This window comes from Gavialis gangeticus, unplaced genomic scaffold, assembly GCF_001723915.1.
Source record: "Gavialis gangeticus isolate Ggan-Ray unplaced genomic scaffold, GavGan_comp1, whole genome shotgun sequence".
NCBI lineage: Eukaryota > Metazoa > Chordata > Crocodylia > Gavialidae > Gavialis > Gavialis gangeticus.
Window position 1 is genome coordinate 98,331,995 of NW_017729032.1, and position 15,997 is coordinate 98,347,991.

Genomic DNA, 15,997 nt, shown 5'->3' on the forward strand with positions numbered 1-15,997 from the left:
TAGGCTCCGCTCCCCCTTTCAACGTAAAAATTCTAGCACTTCCCTTAGGCAATTTTCTTCACAGTCTGAAATATTCCATAGCAGCAGAATGTTTTTTTTCCTGGAAAACTCCCATAAACAACCCACCGCACAGGAAGCAAAGTATCACCTTCCCACCCCCCCGCTCATGTATTCTAGACCAAATGTCAGATTCCCAAGTCAGTTTTTGGAGTATTGTAGTAGTCAATCAAACAAACAAACCCCCCGCAAAAACAAAGAGAAGAAAGTCTGCCTAATAACTTAATTCACAACTAATACAAGAGTAGTAGGTTATTTATTTAGTAATAGTCTGAACTCTAAGTTTAGTTTTAATTCTTTATGTTGGAAATGGAAAATAAAAATGTATTTTGTGTTTTTTTAATTGTAACAGACAGTGGAAATACAGTTTTGGTTAGACTAAAGCTGGATACAGACATTCAAGAAGCCCGAGGCAGAACCAGCCTGAGTTACAAGGTTTTCTGTGAGTGGTACACTTCAGATCGGCACTGAACAGAACATATATTCACCCTTTGGTGGTGGTGGTAGGGCAATCAGACTGGGTTCCTCCATTTTTAAACCAGCCTATGTGCACCAAACTTTTGTTCTGTTATGAGTATAGACCAGTTCTGGGCACTGAACTTCTGTTCTGTTACAGGGATAGACCGGGTTTTGATCATTTATACTGGTAAAAGTGTAATGTCTGTAACTGGCCTTGGTATCCTACCTAAGAGTCTACTTGTTCACTGGTCTTTCATATACAGATTTATATTTGAAATACAGAGCACATCTTTCAAGTTTTGTTTTAAGATGAACTGCAGTAGCTGAAATTCTCTTTCGGTGATTGACTCGCAAAGAACACCTAATATGAAGATGACTGGTCTGCATAAATATTTCTAGCTCTGACAGGGCACAAAACACTGAGCTTTAGCAAAACTGTGATTATCTTCATTTGCTTCCCCTGGAATTAAAGTTCTTCAACAGCCAGCAATTTACAAACTACTGGAGATTATTGCTCAATACCACTGGAAAATGCAAATGCCAAGTTTCTTTCAGATAAAATCTAAATTAATTTCTAGCTCTGCTACTTCTAACAGCAACTGCTAAACTCATGCAACAACTGAAATGGAGACAGATTACCCAGATGTCACAGCAAATAATTTTATTTTACTCATAGCTATTATTTCAGGGGTATGAAGATAGCTATGACACCAAACATTTGTACCAATATTTGATCCAGCTCTTGAATTATGCAGGTCTGCTCCAGGTACTGTAAGGCTAAATCTAAGGATAGATTTTGGCTTATTCTGAGTAATCACTATGACTGTCAGAAGAAAGAAATTTACAGACATAACATTTACAGTACACTGAAAATATTTCTGCTTAAAAGTTATGCCCAACTGACATATTCCTCCCTCAAATTCAGGACAACTTGAGATGCCTACTCAGGTATACCATGCCTGTGAACATTACTGAGAAGATTAAATAAGCTTACAGGGAGCAAGATACCTGTAAAGGAGAAAACAGTAATTTGGTCAAGGGTGATCACCTGAAATCAGATTCAGACTATGGTTAGGTCTTCTACAAAATGACTTAAGTTCTGGATAACTATGGAGCTTTCAGAGTCCATAAATCTTTGACAATTCCTGAGGTTGGTTAAACGTACTGGGACGTGTAACATATAGACTACTACTAAATTTAAGAGGCTTTAAGACCTTTGTCAACTGGATGCAATGTTAAGAGCCCTTTGTCCTCTACTCTCTGCTGCAGTTGTTGAAATTTACCCTTGATATTACAAATGCTTTTGCAGCTACAAGATTCCTGTCTAAAGTCAGTAAGTCTTAACTGAGTCAGTAAGTCTTAACATCATGATTTATGAGCATTAGGACATTTTTGATAGCTTACCATAAACTTCAGTGCCTCAGGCACTCATAGTTGAGAGAAGGATCCTTAGATCTTATCTAGTGGAGTAACCTTGATCAGCTGTTTGTCCAGATAGGGAGGCATAAGCAGGTAGGGTGTCACCAAAAGCTTAGCAAACACATTTGACACCAGTTGTAGAATAAAAACTACATCAAATTAGTGCTACATCAAAAAGTGACATGCATCACATTATTGAGGGCACTGGCAGACATTTATTTAGTGGTGTGATGGAATCTGTTCCCTGATCCCAACTGCATGACTGCCAGTGCAGCTCACCATACCACGCTTCCTGCTGTACCCTCTCACCTTGAGAGTGTGAAGTGTCTAGGATTGCAATCCAGGGCTTCATAAACACCAGAAAGTTAAAAAGTGTGCACTGCAGCCCTGCACGGGGCTGCATGCACCCACAGCAGGTCTGTAAGTGCTGGGGGTGGGGTGGGGGGAGAGAAGGAAATCAGTTGACTCCCCTTGCCTGGCAGCTGCAAAAACATGTGCAGGGGGGTTCACAGTCAGTTTCTGCCCTATATTACTACAACCTGACTTTTCAGTTTTACTGTTATAGAGAGGTTTATCAGCAAGAAACACCTAAACTGTTACTAGTCCATGTTACGAAACAAGGTAAAAGCCTCAGAACTTGAAGAACTGCCACTGAAAGGTCAACATATCACATTTTGCCTCAATGTCCTGATATGTAGAAAAAAAATCATAGCATTAAACTATTTTCAAAACATATCATTAAAGCCAAAGCAGGGTTAATGTTTTATTTTGATGAAAGAATAAGCGTTTAACTACCTGAAATTGCCAGTTAGAAATGGGAATCAAAGTTCAAGGCACTTCCCCTCACTGATAGTGTCAGAAGTGTAGTATCCACTAACCACTAGAAAATCTAGTACATGATACAGAACACTTCCTTAAAAGAGAGTGAAAAGTTCATGAAGATAAAGAGAAAACTCACAATTGACAGTTTTAATGAGAAAACAGACCAAAGATATGATAAGGAATAAAAGGCTGATGATTCTAAAGACATGAGATCTTCAGGTGAATGGGAATAAAGCAGACAGCTTGCCTGAAGCAGCTACCCAGTCTGAAAGGATCTGAACTATGAATAGTGAGACGTTTCTACTGTTGACGAAGATTATATACCTCTACCTTTAAAGAGCCAAAAAGCCTTGAAGAGCTGAAAGAGTTCCTACCAGTTTCATAGTACCAAAGACTACCAAAAATTGGCATACGCATCATTTCTTTGGGGGAATTAAAATTCCATAAGCATAATACAATGGTAGATAAATAGAAGTTGAACTGTTATCATCAAAATAAAAAGTTAAAAGGGTTACAAGAAGTGTAAATGCCTATTAGATTTCTGAATAAATTCTTCTGATAAGCGAAAGATAAAAGTTTTCCCAAGAGAAATTAAGTAGAATCCTTAGAGCCAAAGAAAGCCCTAATACTTTAAGCATTATGCCCTGCTAAAAAATGATATTAAGGCGGCAAAATAATAGTAAGCATAATGATAATTTAGGTTAAATAAATGGTACGGTTTCTTTTGTTGACCATGAGTGTTAGGGGCAAGTAAAACTTCCCCCGAACTGAAACTGATATTGAAAAGTACTTTTGTAAGATAGCCAACACATGGCCAGAGACCTCTGTCTAAATCCATCAAGGTTTTAAAATTTTTTGACTATAATGCTCTAAAATGTGGTGTATTTATTGCATTTTACAGAAACCTACTTGCTGTCTGAAATTAACTTCTGTGGTTGCTTTGTCATATCAGAACATTTTGCAGAAGACCACTAAGTAGCATTATTGAAGATTTTTTTTCATTTTAAAAGCAGAGTTGAAAATTTGTTCGGTTCTCGGCAGGGCACTGTACTGGTTCCAATCCCAGAGCATTACATGTTAAGCACAAAATAAAAATTCTACATGTTCTAGAAGAGTGAGGGCTAATATTTTTGGCAAACGTGCCACAAGTTATCCCCACATCTTCCCCAACTGCTACTCCATTGCCCTTCCTCTGCCTGATCTGCTGTTCTGCTTTCTACTCCCAGTTCTGTGCTCCCTGCCTGATTGATCTATTGCTCTGCTTTCTTCTTTCCCCATGCTCCCTGCCTGATTTGCTGTTTTGCTTTCTACCCCCTCCCCTTTCTGCTGCTGTGTTGCCTGTCCCCTTCCCAATCTGCTGTGCGCCAAAAACAGAAGCTGGTGCTATCATGGGCTGGCCATCTACTCTAGAAATTTATTCAATATCTATTTTTCAGTTGGAGAGAAACGTAGACTGAAGAAAATTGCCTGGGGAAGTATGCTAATAGTTTTTAGAAAATTGACACTCCATCTAATATAGGATGACAAAATAATCATACCTACAGTTTGCAACTGGTTAAAGAATCTGAAAATGCTTAAATGTTATTTTTGTAAAATCTAAACATGCTTGATGTTGAAGTTTTTCTAGAAATTTAAATTGATTTTTTTCCAATTGAATTATTTTATTAGTTTATACGTTGCCTTTTTCAAACTCTTGAAACTTTCTTCAAACTTTTTGTTCTTTATACTTTGACTTATATTAACACATTTACAGAGTAAATTTTATATAAAACGAAGACAACTTGCCATCTTCATGTCGGAGGTACTGGTTTCCACCTCTGTCTCTAGCTAAGGACCATGCCTCTCCTTCATCACTCTCACAGAACTCTACCATGCTGTTCTTATCCATTTGCACCCATGTACCTTCAGAATTAGTCACCTGATACACACACAAAAAGCAGAGTTTATTGACTTTTCAGATAACCCAGTACTGAGATCCAGCAACATGCTTCAGTATTTGAAACAATATGCTTATTTCCATCTTGACACTAAAAGATACATGTTTTTGAAATTAAGGCCACAGCTTAGAGTAGAATAAAGACCAATTCCTTTAACGAGAGGTTTAAAATTATAAGTATTTTCAAAGTTTTACACCAGCTTATTCTCAGGAAAAAAAAAACAACAATTCAATCTTTGACCATTCAGACCAGACCAAATAAGGTATCATCCAATAACATGAATGTGGTTTTGGTACCTGAAATAGCAAGGTAATTATACTGTCTAGTTTTATACGGAATATTTGTAAGTTTGCCAAGTATGCTCCTGACACTGTTTAAGAAATAGCATGACACACTACATCCTCAAGCCCATCTCAATAAACCAGCAAAGCAGGATGACTGAATATAGCAACAATGACTGAATACAAAGGAAAAGGATCATTTTATAACTGAGTACAGCCCTGGAAAGGATTCCTCCAGCAAAGTAAAATTCACTTTGATCTATATAATCAATAAACAGAATAGATCAGATTTTGTAATTGATAAACCATACTGTAACAGAATGTAAATGAGTGAAAGTGATTGCAGGATCAGAAAATTCAAGTTTAATATAACCCCAATTAATGAATACTTATCTAAAAAGCAAAAAACAGAATTGCATTAGTAAGTATAACATATACATTGTTCAAAAATTAACATTCGTCACCAGGGTTGGAAAAGCAAACCTTGTACTCTTTTGTTGTGTTTACTACTGTTATAAACTGGTATCTATGAAGACATGAACTGAAGCTACAAGGATCCATACCTCGCCCACTGCCTTGACTCTGTTTCCCAGAACTAACATTCCAATTGGGATACCTCTAAGGTTAGGGCAGCTTCTGATGTTGTGACCAGATGGGCCAGTCTTCACTACCTTGTACACTCCAGGTCCACCTCGAAGTAGTGGCATATCTTGTTCTTGCATCACTGCTTCCTGTGGGCAGTGTGAATTTAAATCTTTGCAAAAGTCATCAGTATTAGACCTAGACTCCTGAAAAATTTAGAAAAATAAAAGCAAAACACAGAAGTTGTTAATAATTCTTTTTGTACACTTACCTAAGAAATATATCCTTCAACTCAGCAACAACTAAATTCTTAATCTAGAAAGTATATGGTTCGTAATGCCAGTTTCAGTTTGCAATGGTAAACACAACAATCGAATTATTGCTATATAATATTAACAGATATTTCTGTGAAGTTCTTTTGATATACAAGTATTTTAAAAGTAGTCCACATGTGAGTTTTCATACATACAACCATAAAACCCTACAGGTGACATTCTGGTCTTTTCTGAACACCCAGATAACCAGATTTGGTCATCTAAGTCCCCAAAATACAGGTTAGCATTCTACTTCTGGGCATGTATATGCATAAGGCTGCATGCACAGGAAGTGCGTGAACATGAACATAAGTGGCATTTTGGGGACTTAGAGAGACGATGCAGACGACCAAATGTAGCCGACTAGACTACCAGAAGGAAACAGAATGCCACCCTTCCTGTCAAGTATTGCTCTCTACCAAGACAGAAAGTCCAAAACACACTAGATCATCTTTTAACATAATAAGAAAAAAAAAAAGTTAACCCTGGACTTATCTTCTGGGCATGTATAAAGTAGGCTTACTGTTCAATAGTACTCTTTGTAGTCAAATTCAGGAAAATGTTGTAAATACTGAATAATGGTAAAATAATTCTAATTAAAACATGAAGAAGTTGCAGCACTGTGGATACCTGAACTTACTAGTTTGTATTTATTATTTTTATTCTCATGATAAAAATACTAGGGTGACTTATTTTGGTTAGAACCAAGTACAGATAAAAAACAGACCCAACCCTGAAATGATGTTATAATTCTGAAGAACGTTTATTCCTTGGATTTAAATTCTTGACAAAAAAAATTGGAGGGTTGCTAAATGAGGACCACTGGCATGGCTTCATCACTGGAAATACAGTAAAATTTCCAGCACATAATGGGTAGGAAAATTCTAGCACACATTTGTGTCACAGTAAAACAAACAAGCAGCAATTGGAAGGACTGATGTGCTTTAAAAACAAAAGAATATAAGCTACATGCAAAGAAGAGGTACAAGTGAAGTTAATTCTTTTATTAATGACAAAATTATTACCCTGGCCCAATGTAAAATTTCAGGGTTTTTTGTTGTTGATTACTATATGTGTAAATAAGGTTGAAGACTTGCTAGAATCTAGGTATCCCGTCAAACTGTTGTAGTTGAGATAAGCCAGTTTTTACAGCCAAGGGAATTATTTGGTCAGCAACAAGCCCAGTCAGCGCTGATTCCCTAACCCAAATGAACAGATACCTATTTCTCCTGGCTTAATAGGAGGTGGCCTTTGTTGCCTCTATATCTGCACGAAGGTGATGTAACTGCTCTTTATCTTGCCTATTAAGTTTAGATTATTATTAGAAATCAAGCCCTTACACAGTATGAAGTTGATCTGAAAGTAAGGAAATTTTTAAAACAAACTATGGTATTCATGAAGGTAAGCTATTTCAAGCAGAAAAAGATCACAATGCTCTGCTTAGTTATTCTTAACTACTTTAAGTTTCTAAATCTTGACATGGCATTATAGTAATGTTATCTTGTTGCAGAAATTAATCAGTGAAAATTAATATAATTTTTAAACCTTTAAACAAATATGCAGATAATTATTTGAGAAGAGTTACCATCAAAGTTCCTATGGAAATAACCCTATCCAATAAGAGACCACGGTTTCACAAATAAATTTACACAAGTATCCAAGTATTTAAGTATTTATAATACTTAGATTTACATAATACAATGAAGCATTTTTTGCAATTATAGCATTTTTGGAAAAGATCAGGAATTACTTAATTCATATGTCCATCAACAGTGTTTCTTAACTAATTTTCAGCTATAAAAGCTCACAACATATCATTCTGTTAATCTTATTAAACACTGTAAACTGACTGGAGCATCTGACCGAAAAAAAGGAAAAGCAAAATTTAGCAGCATACCTCATCTATAAACAGACTATCCTGAGATAGATCCTCTTGTTACTTCTAAATAGACAACAAGGTCTACATTTTTAATTAGTCTGTAATATTTAAAATACATAATTTTTTTAAGCTGCTGGAAATTCAGTAACCTTCCATTAACATTTTAAACTTATATTTTTTTTAAATTACAAGTTGATGAACTTGAAGGAACAGATACAGAATTCTACAGCATAGTACTTGAATTTTAATTATTTCTTGTAAAAATAAAGAAGAATTGGAAGGTTATAGTATGTAAAGTTGTGTCAACGTACATGCTCAAAAACAGGACACATTGTGAGACAGTTCCTAAGAATTAACTCACCTGGGGGGAAAAAGCTTTGGCAGTCCATGAAAAAAAGTCCAAATCCCTGACTCCTTGGCTAGCATTAAAGACATTCTGAGCAACAAAGTTTAAGAAAGACAAATATCAACAAGGAAAACGGAGTAAGATAACATTGGAAGAAGATACTAGAGATAGTATAATGCAAAATTTTCTGTATTCTAGCACCAGTATCAAAATGAACAACTGCCTTTCTACAAAAGGGGATGTATTTTTTCAAATGAGCCACCTGAATTCATCGTTCACCATGACAAATCATTTGATAAACAAAAACAGCTTCATATGTCAAAAGCTCTAAATGGATGTAGTGTGTCATGCCATTTACTGAAATTAAGAGCCAGACATTTGTTATAAAGCTTGAGACTTTGTACAAGACAAATCCCATAGTTGTTACAGTGAAACAATATCTGTTCCAGTGCAAGCCAGATTTGTTTTATGATAAGACAGTCTGCTGTTTTTCAAAGATTATTTGAAATAATGTAGCATGACTAAATGTGGACCGTCAGCCACCAATTCATACCTGGAAAGATTTATAAAATAAGCTTAACAGTGTTGGAAACCAATATACTGTCATACAGTATAACCTCATTATCCTGCACACCAAAACAGCACTAAGTTCATGATACTGTAAGCAAAAATGTAAGAGTGCTGTAGAGAGAGAATGATTGCTAAATTATCATTTTTACAAAATATACAATACACTTACTACAAGATTGTGGAGTACAATAAACCAAACAAAGTTGTCAAAGAGATTAAATTAATTTTAGTATGCTGAAATCAGTGTCCCATTCAAGGGGAATTAGTGATCTACCATGCTTTTTATTGATAAAATCATATTTTTCCAGCCCAAGTTTGGGAAGGAAGTAAAATCCTGGACAGCTATATTATAGTTTAGTAAGAAGAAAAGTAAACTGCAAAGCAACAAAATTGAGACAGAAATCTTTATACATTTTTTCTGCATTACAGTATTACCCTCAATATGGCCATTATTATTCACATTGTAGATTATCATCTCACAATCGACTATCATCTATGACAAATACTGCATGTTTGCCAAAGTTCTGCTTTGATCAAGTTTTACTAACAATTTACAAACAAAAATTTACTAATTCTACTAACAATTTGAAAAAAAGAAAAAAACAACATGACAACTTATTTAGAATACTGTACTTCCATATATAATTGGAACAGGTAAAATACACGAATGAGGTGGCTGATGTCCTTTTTTTGTTAAAACAGAAAGATGATGAAACAAACACATCAAATTGGCACAAATCTAAGAGGGCAATAAAACCAACATTTGTGCGATTGCCATTTATTTCACAAGTATTCAATTTAGTTCAATATACTGAATTGTAAATAACTTTGCTATTTATCTCAATTTGTTTTATTTGACTATAATGAAATGCAGACTTTCCATACATAAAACAACATCAAAAAAATTTTTTTTCCTGGAACTCTTACAGAGTTTTGCATTGTTATTTTTCTGCTATTAGGAAACGTGAAAAGCAACAAAGATGAAATTATCTGCAGTAAAGAAGCAATGTGGTGGCTGTGAAACACTGAATGTAAAAAAACAAAACAAAACCCTAGTATCTCTCTTTTGTTTTATTTTTGAAACCATGCCTCCCTTTAGCCTATAATATGCTGAATACCAATTTAAATATATTGATTCAAACAGTTTCAAGAAAGAAAATTCTGTCAGTTTAAAAACTATGTTTGCAAACATGCAAGCTTGTTAACATTTAAACCCTTATTTAACCTTTCTTTTTCTTTACAGAAGATACTGGAAAAAATGCCTTAATTTTAAATACAAAGTTTTTTGTTCTTATTTTAAAGAGCTGAAGGGATTACAACATCAAATCCCCTCATCTGACAAAAAACAGTTCTTAGCAGAAATCTGTGGATTTCAAAAAGCTTAATTCATATTTTCTGAAGCAGTATATCTTCCCTTTAATTATCATTCAAGTATTTTAGTGTGGGCTTCTAGTTAAAGTAAAATTAAAATAATGTGGTGGTGGGGGGAAACCTTTTGGTGCTTCAATGACTGTTAAAATCTCTCATAATACAAAGCAAACTTTTCCCCCCACTAAAACTCTGCCAACTTGACCTGTGATCGGGAATTAAGCTAAGTTCTTTTCTTCTTCTGCAATGCTACTACAGAGAACATTCAGGAGTCAAAATTATTCCAGCCTAACATTTAAATAATACAGTAAGGATGACTGGGTGTAAATTAGTGTTCTACTTTCTGCTCGACCTGCTGCTCTGCTTTTTGTGCGGTCTGTCCCTTCCCTAATCTGCCATGCATCACAAACAGAGGTTGTCCATGCCACAAGTTGGTCACCCTTGGACTACAGAATGATATTCATGCATAATAGTATCATCCCAAATTCCAAACTAAACATCAGATTGGGACCTTTAACCCTGCACTTCAACTGTCTGTGTATATTCCATCCCACCTACTAACCTAGCCCCTTCCTGCTTTTTATTAATCAATTTTTCCCCTTTTAACTGCTAAAGTTCTAATACAAAAGCATTCTGGACTCTAGGAATTCTTGTACACCAAATTTTTGAACAAGTGTGTGTGGATATATACAGACATCATATCCACACACATAATATTTTACCTTTAACAAGACCTTTTTGTGTGGAGTAATCATAACAAAGTAATTTTCATTGTTTTTTACTCCTTAGTAAATTTACCCTGTAGCAAGGACCGGACACATTACCCACCTACCAAGTTAGTTGCTCCAAATGGGCACTGTTACAGGGGTGGACCACTAACTGGCAAGGGAACCATTTTGAACTGCTAACAACTAGGGAAGTGAACACAGAACCAGTAAACTGGTTTAACTTACACCAGCATATCATCACTGCTCACTTTGAAGGCAAATTTACTTTGGTGTGGAGTGATTTACACTGGTATAAAGCTAGCATCCTTGTGTCCATTCCACTCCAGAATAAAAAGTCAAATCATCTTGAAATAAATGTACTGTGTGTCTACAACCTGTGTCCTGGCTTCTATAACAATTTGTTTAAAAAATGATAAAATGTAAAGGAAAATGTATGAGAATACCAACACTTCAGACACCTAAAAACTAGCATCACATGGTAACTACAGTTTATTCTACAAGCCTTCAGCTGTTGAACTAGTTACTAATGTGGCTATTACCTCAGTGTAGGACATTGTATCATTTTGTTTTCTGTCATCAAAATTCTAATGCAACTACTAATTTTCAGCTACTAAGGAAAACAAAACATTAACTCTTTTCTCATCACAACAGCTCAAACGGCAACCAAAACTAGGCTACAAGTCAGGGGTCAGTAACACTTTTGAGCAGAATGCCAAAAATGCCCACAACCTTGACTTGTAAGATGTTGGTGTGCCAGAGGTGGATAGTGGGGGAGCTGCAAGAGGCCCAATCCTTGTTGTGGAAGCACAGCCCCAGCCCTTTTCCTGTTGTTCGCTCTGAGACATGCATGCCACACAAGTACCTTTGCGTGCCATGTTCTGGAACCTGTGCAAGGGGGCTGTCTACCCCTGCTATAAGTTCTTTTTTCCCCATAGGAAAGTTTCCGATAATTTTCTTTCTATTATCAATTGCACAAATGTTTCTCTTTTGGATGAAATGTCTGAACAAGATATGATGCACAAAGAGAAAAATCACAACACTTAGTAAAATATCATTAGATAGTTCTTTGTTGTTCACATTAATTTCCTGACATGCTTATTCTACTACAAATATTTTGACTTCATATCACAAGATATTATCTCTCTGGAAAGTGAATTTTTTTTTTTTTTTTTTTGAGATGTGAGTGCATACATTCTATCCAAGAAAGAAAATTATTTTGCTATTATGAAGTTGTGTGTGTCCACCTGAAAAATACAGGCAATCAGGAACCTACAATACAAGTGTGTAGAAGATATTGCTTTATAAAATTAAAAACGCACTACCTTAAGCAAGGCAAAGATCTTGACCAAATTTCAGAGATTCTAAATCTATCTAATTAAACACACCCATCACAACAGCATCCAAGTGGCTGATGGGTGGGGCAGGAGCATTCTGCTTCCCAGATGCAACAGGTTTTCCAAGATACATCCTATAACATGAGTTGTAGTAGGAGATACCCAAATAAAAAAGTCTTTTATAAACATATTTTATTGGGAAGACAAAACAGAAAAAAAAATGTGGCTTTGTTGCAACTGATGGACAGTTTTAGATGTTTGTTCAACACAAGACAGGTTTAAGTTCTAGTGCTTGAAATGACCTTTATGAAATTAGACTGCCAGATATTTTGAAGCAATGTTTTTACTCATATTTTGTGTTGGGAAAGCCTTCAGATTTCTAGAATTTTTTTTTAGTAATGTTAGGATTTAAATATGAAATCCAGAAATATATCTACTTAGGAAAAATTAAAGAAGTTTATGGTTATTTCCAGTCTGAAACTCATCTTGCAACAACATTTCACTTAAGATGACAAATTGTTTTTGAAAGTATAGTCTTATAGACTATAACATTTTAGCCTTACATGAAAAATAATTTTCAGAGTACATTCTCTCCAATACTACTTTTTTCCAGTGCATGACTGTACTCATGGTCCCTGCACCATTTCTCTTTTTTTTTAATGGAAAAAATGTTCAGCATAAAGGGCCTTAATTTGTTTACACTCCACCCTCATTACTGAGTAGGCCCTCAAGAATTCAAGCATATATAAGGCAATTATTTCCTAATTAAAAAGTGATTCACCTTGAGATTAAACAGTTACTGCCTTAATTAAAGAAAGCCTTGTAATGAGGACAGAGTGTACTACTAATATTCTTCAAAGGCACCTTTTACTTACGTCAACAGGGACCAGAAGGCTCTTGCCAAGATGCTGGTTAAAAGAGAGGCACCAGGCTTCAGTGTAACCATTCATGTTAGGAACATACTTCTTTATTGTCTCATCATTCAGTCTCAGCCATACACCATCATCATTGTGGATCTATGGGAAACAAGCAACAAAAACGAGCCATGCCCTCCTGTAACTGCTACATGGCCAGCAAAGACTAACAGATTGCAGACCAGGCAAGACAATGGTAGCATGAGAATTAAGCTCTGCACTGTTGTGATAGGAGATAAGGAAAGGTAGGGAAGAGAGTCTGGAGAAACTTAAAGCAACAAAAGAATGCTAAAGCAGTATGAAAGATACATCTCAAGAAGCTAAGTTTGAAAATTTATATCAGACGGTTAAAAAGAATTTCCTTTAGATTTAAAAAAATATTAATCATTAAAGCCAGATCTTTCCTCATAAAAAACTTGCTACTCCCTACCTTTCATTATTTTTGTTTTATCACCACTGTCTTCATCACTTGTAAAAGTATCTGCTATATATGGAGTTATAAGAAAGAAGATACATGCACATTTACTCTAAAATGAGGAGGTCTTTCAGAAATGTAAGTGACAGGTGCATGATATTACTATCTACAATTTCCAACTTTTAAAGTAGTGCTTAATGATTAAACGTTAGAACATCCAGTCCCTCGAGATAAAATAGGAAATGATTCATGAAATGAATTCTAAGGTAACTCTCCCCTTTCTTCATACAACAGTCCTAAGATTTGTTTCACAAGTTTTAAAGTGAGCGGAAAAATTAGAAAAATAATACCAAGAAAAACTGGCAAAAATCTAAAGGCATAGATGCTTAAATTATAAATAAGGCGACATCTAAACATGAAAATTAGATTGATCATTTACATGGATTAATTTTACAACTTAATCCCTGTTTCAACGTAAGTTTCTTATGTGTTACCTCGTCAATAAAAGTGATGGATCCATTGACTTTCACTATGCCTATTTGCTCACTCTGAAGGGAAGGGTGGCTACGGATACGAAGCCCTGCACTGTCCTTGGCCACAAATTTGCGAACCTAAGAGAAGCAAAGGAAGACAGTAAGGCAGAAAACAATTGGAACAGGGTACTCAAGAGTATGAAGAAATAGATTTAACAGATCCTGAGATGCTACAGCAATAAGATGGCAGTCTTAGAGTTACAGTTTGTTGCTAGTTTCCCATGGTTGTTGCATCACATTTTCTTTTGGTTTATAAAATATTAATGCTTTAAAAATGCTATGGCAAAACTTATGTTCAACTCAATATCTGAAAACAACTCTCTTACATGAATATGGCAACATTAGATTTCTATTAAATGGTATCGTCAGAGTTCTTTAAGTTGCATGTCAGGCAAAGCTGTCTACTGTTTTTAAGGGTAATGAACTGCGATAACTGTACAGCCTAGGATCACTGGTTCCCATTTGGTGTAACACCACAGAGCACTACTGAAAGCATTCTCTCTTGCTGGCTATTTGAAGAGGACTGGGATATTGGCTACATTAGATTAGATATGTTTAGGTACATACCTGATTAGATACATGAGATATGTTCAGCTATACAATGTTTCAAACGCCCTTTTGAAGACAACTGAAGGTGACATTGTTCCTCATTTATCTGCAGCATACTAACTCAGCAACTTCTCCCTTCAAGTTTACATTAGATCTTCCTTACTGCTGTTTTGATTTGAAAATTGTTCCTTTGCATGCAACTGCCCTTTTCTCCTATTCACTGCCCTTTTCTCCTGTTCTACCCAATTACCAGATTCCTTTCCTGAACAAAGACCTTGAAGGCTACTGGTTCGAGACATGCAGGAAGTCAAGGGAGGTTGTGTAACTTTTACACTTGCAGCCCATCTTTCAAAGCTAACAGTTTTTTTTTACTAAACCTTCCACAAAAAGCTGACATGAAAACTAATATAGATTTTTTTTTCAGCTGACCTTTAAGAACAGATTCATAAGGGAAAAGAAAAAAAATCAGATAAATACAGATATTTAGGCCATTTGACATAAATGCTCTTTTTAAAGAAAAAAATCATTCCCTAAATCATGTTTTTTACTACAGTTTTCACTGGAATGTGTTTTCACAGAAAAACTAACAGTAAAATGTTATTTATATACTTGTTTTGTAAGTTTAATTTACTTAAAAACTGACTGTATTTCAGCCAGGACACATAGATTTGTTGCCAAATCAATGGAAACTAACATGCTAAGATAACCCATTAAAAACCTGATTCATGAAGTATTTGTGTGATTCATACAATGGATGAGTAATAATGGAGGGTAGGGAAAGTAGTACGCCATGTAATCTACGACAGGTTTAACTATAGCTTACAGATATACAGCTGATTGGATGGATAGTCCACATCCCCAGTAAGACAATTACTGGTCTGATGTCACCTAGTAATGGCTTTAAGTAGATGAGACTCAGGCCTCCTGACAGATTATCCTGAAGAAACTACACTGTAGTGAAGATAACAGTTCCATACCTTTCTCTCTACCCAAGACACAACTCGGATGCTCTGTTAGTGTCTTTTCTCACAGTGTAACCCTTATACATAATATTATAATCTAATGGTTGAACCACAGAATCACAGAAGTAGGGTCGGAAGGGACCTTGTAGATCTTCAAGTCCGACCCCCCGCCTGGGCAGGAGAAAAACTGGGCTCAAATGACTCGAGCCAGGTAGGCATCAAGCCTCTTCTTAAAGATCCACAGGGTAGGAGCCAGCACCACTTCCCTTGGAAGTTGGTTCCTAGCCGCCCTAACTGTGAAGTAGTTCTTGCAGATGTCTAATCTAAACCTACTCTCCAATAATGTGTGTCCATTATTCCTTGTCATGCCAGGGGGCGTTAGGGGAAACAGTGTCTCCCCTAAACCCTTCTGGTCCCCCCTAGTGAGTTTATAGACAGTCACCAGGTCCCCCCTCAGCCTTCTCTTGTGAAGGCTGAACAGGTTTAGGTCCCGCAGTCTTTCAATGTAGGGTCTGCCCTGTAGTCCCC

At 35.9% G+C, this 15,997-nt stretch overlaps 1 protein-coding gene across 1 annotated transcript in view; it reads right to left on the reverse strand.

Moving 5' to 3' along the window:
- MYCBP2 (MYC binding protein 2, E3 ubiquitin protein ligase) overlaps positions 1-15,997 on the reverse strand; it is a 336,755-nt gene that overhangs the window by 101,999 nt on the left and 218,759 nt on the right. Inside the window, exons 51-55 of the mRNA XM_019523825.1 lie at positions 13,920-14,036; positions 12,972-13,112; positions 8,112-8,186; positions 5,539-5,763; positions 4,543-4,675 (exon numbers count right to left, since the gene is read on the reverse strand). Of these exons, the coding sequence (XP_019379370.1) occupies positions 4,543-4,675; positions 5,539-5,763; positions 8,112-8,186; positions 12,972-13,112; positions 13,920-14,036 (691 nt within the window). The remainder of the gene's footprint in view (positions 1-4,542; positions 4,676-5,538; positions 5,764-8,111; positions 8,187-12,971; positions 13,113-13,919; positions 14,037-15,997) is intronic.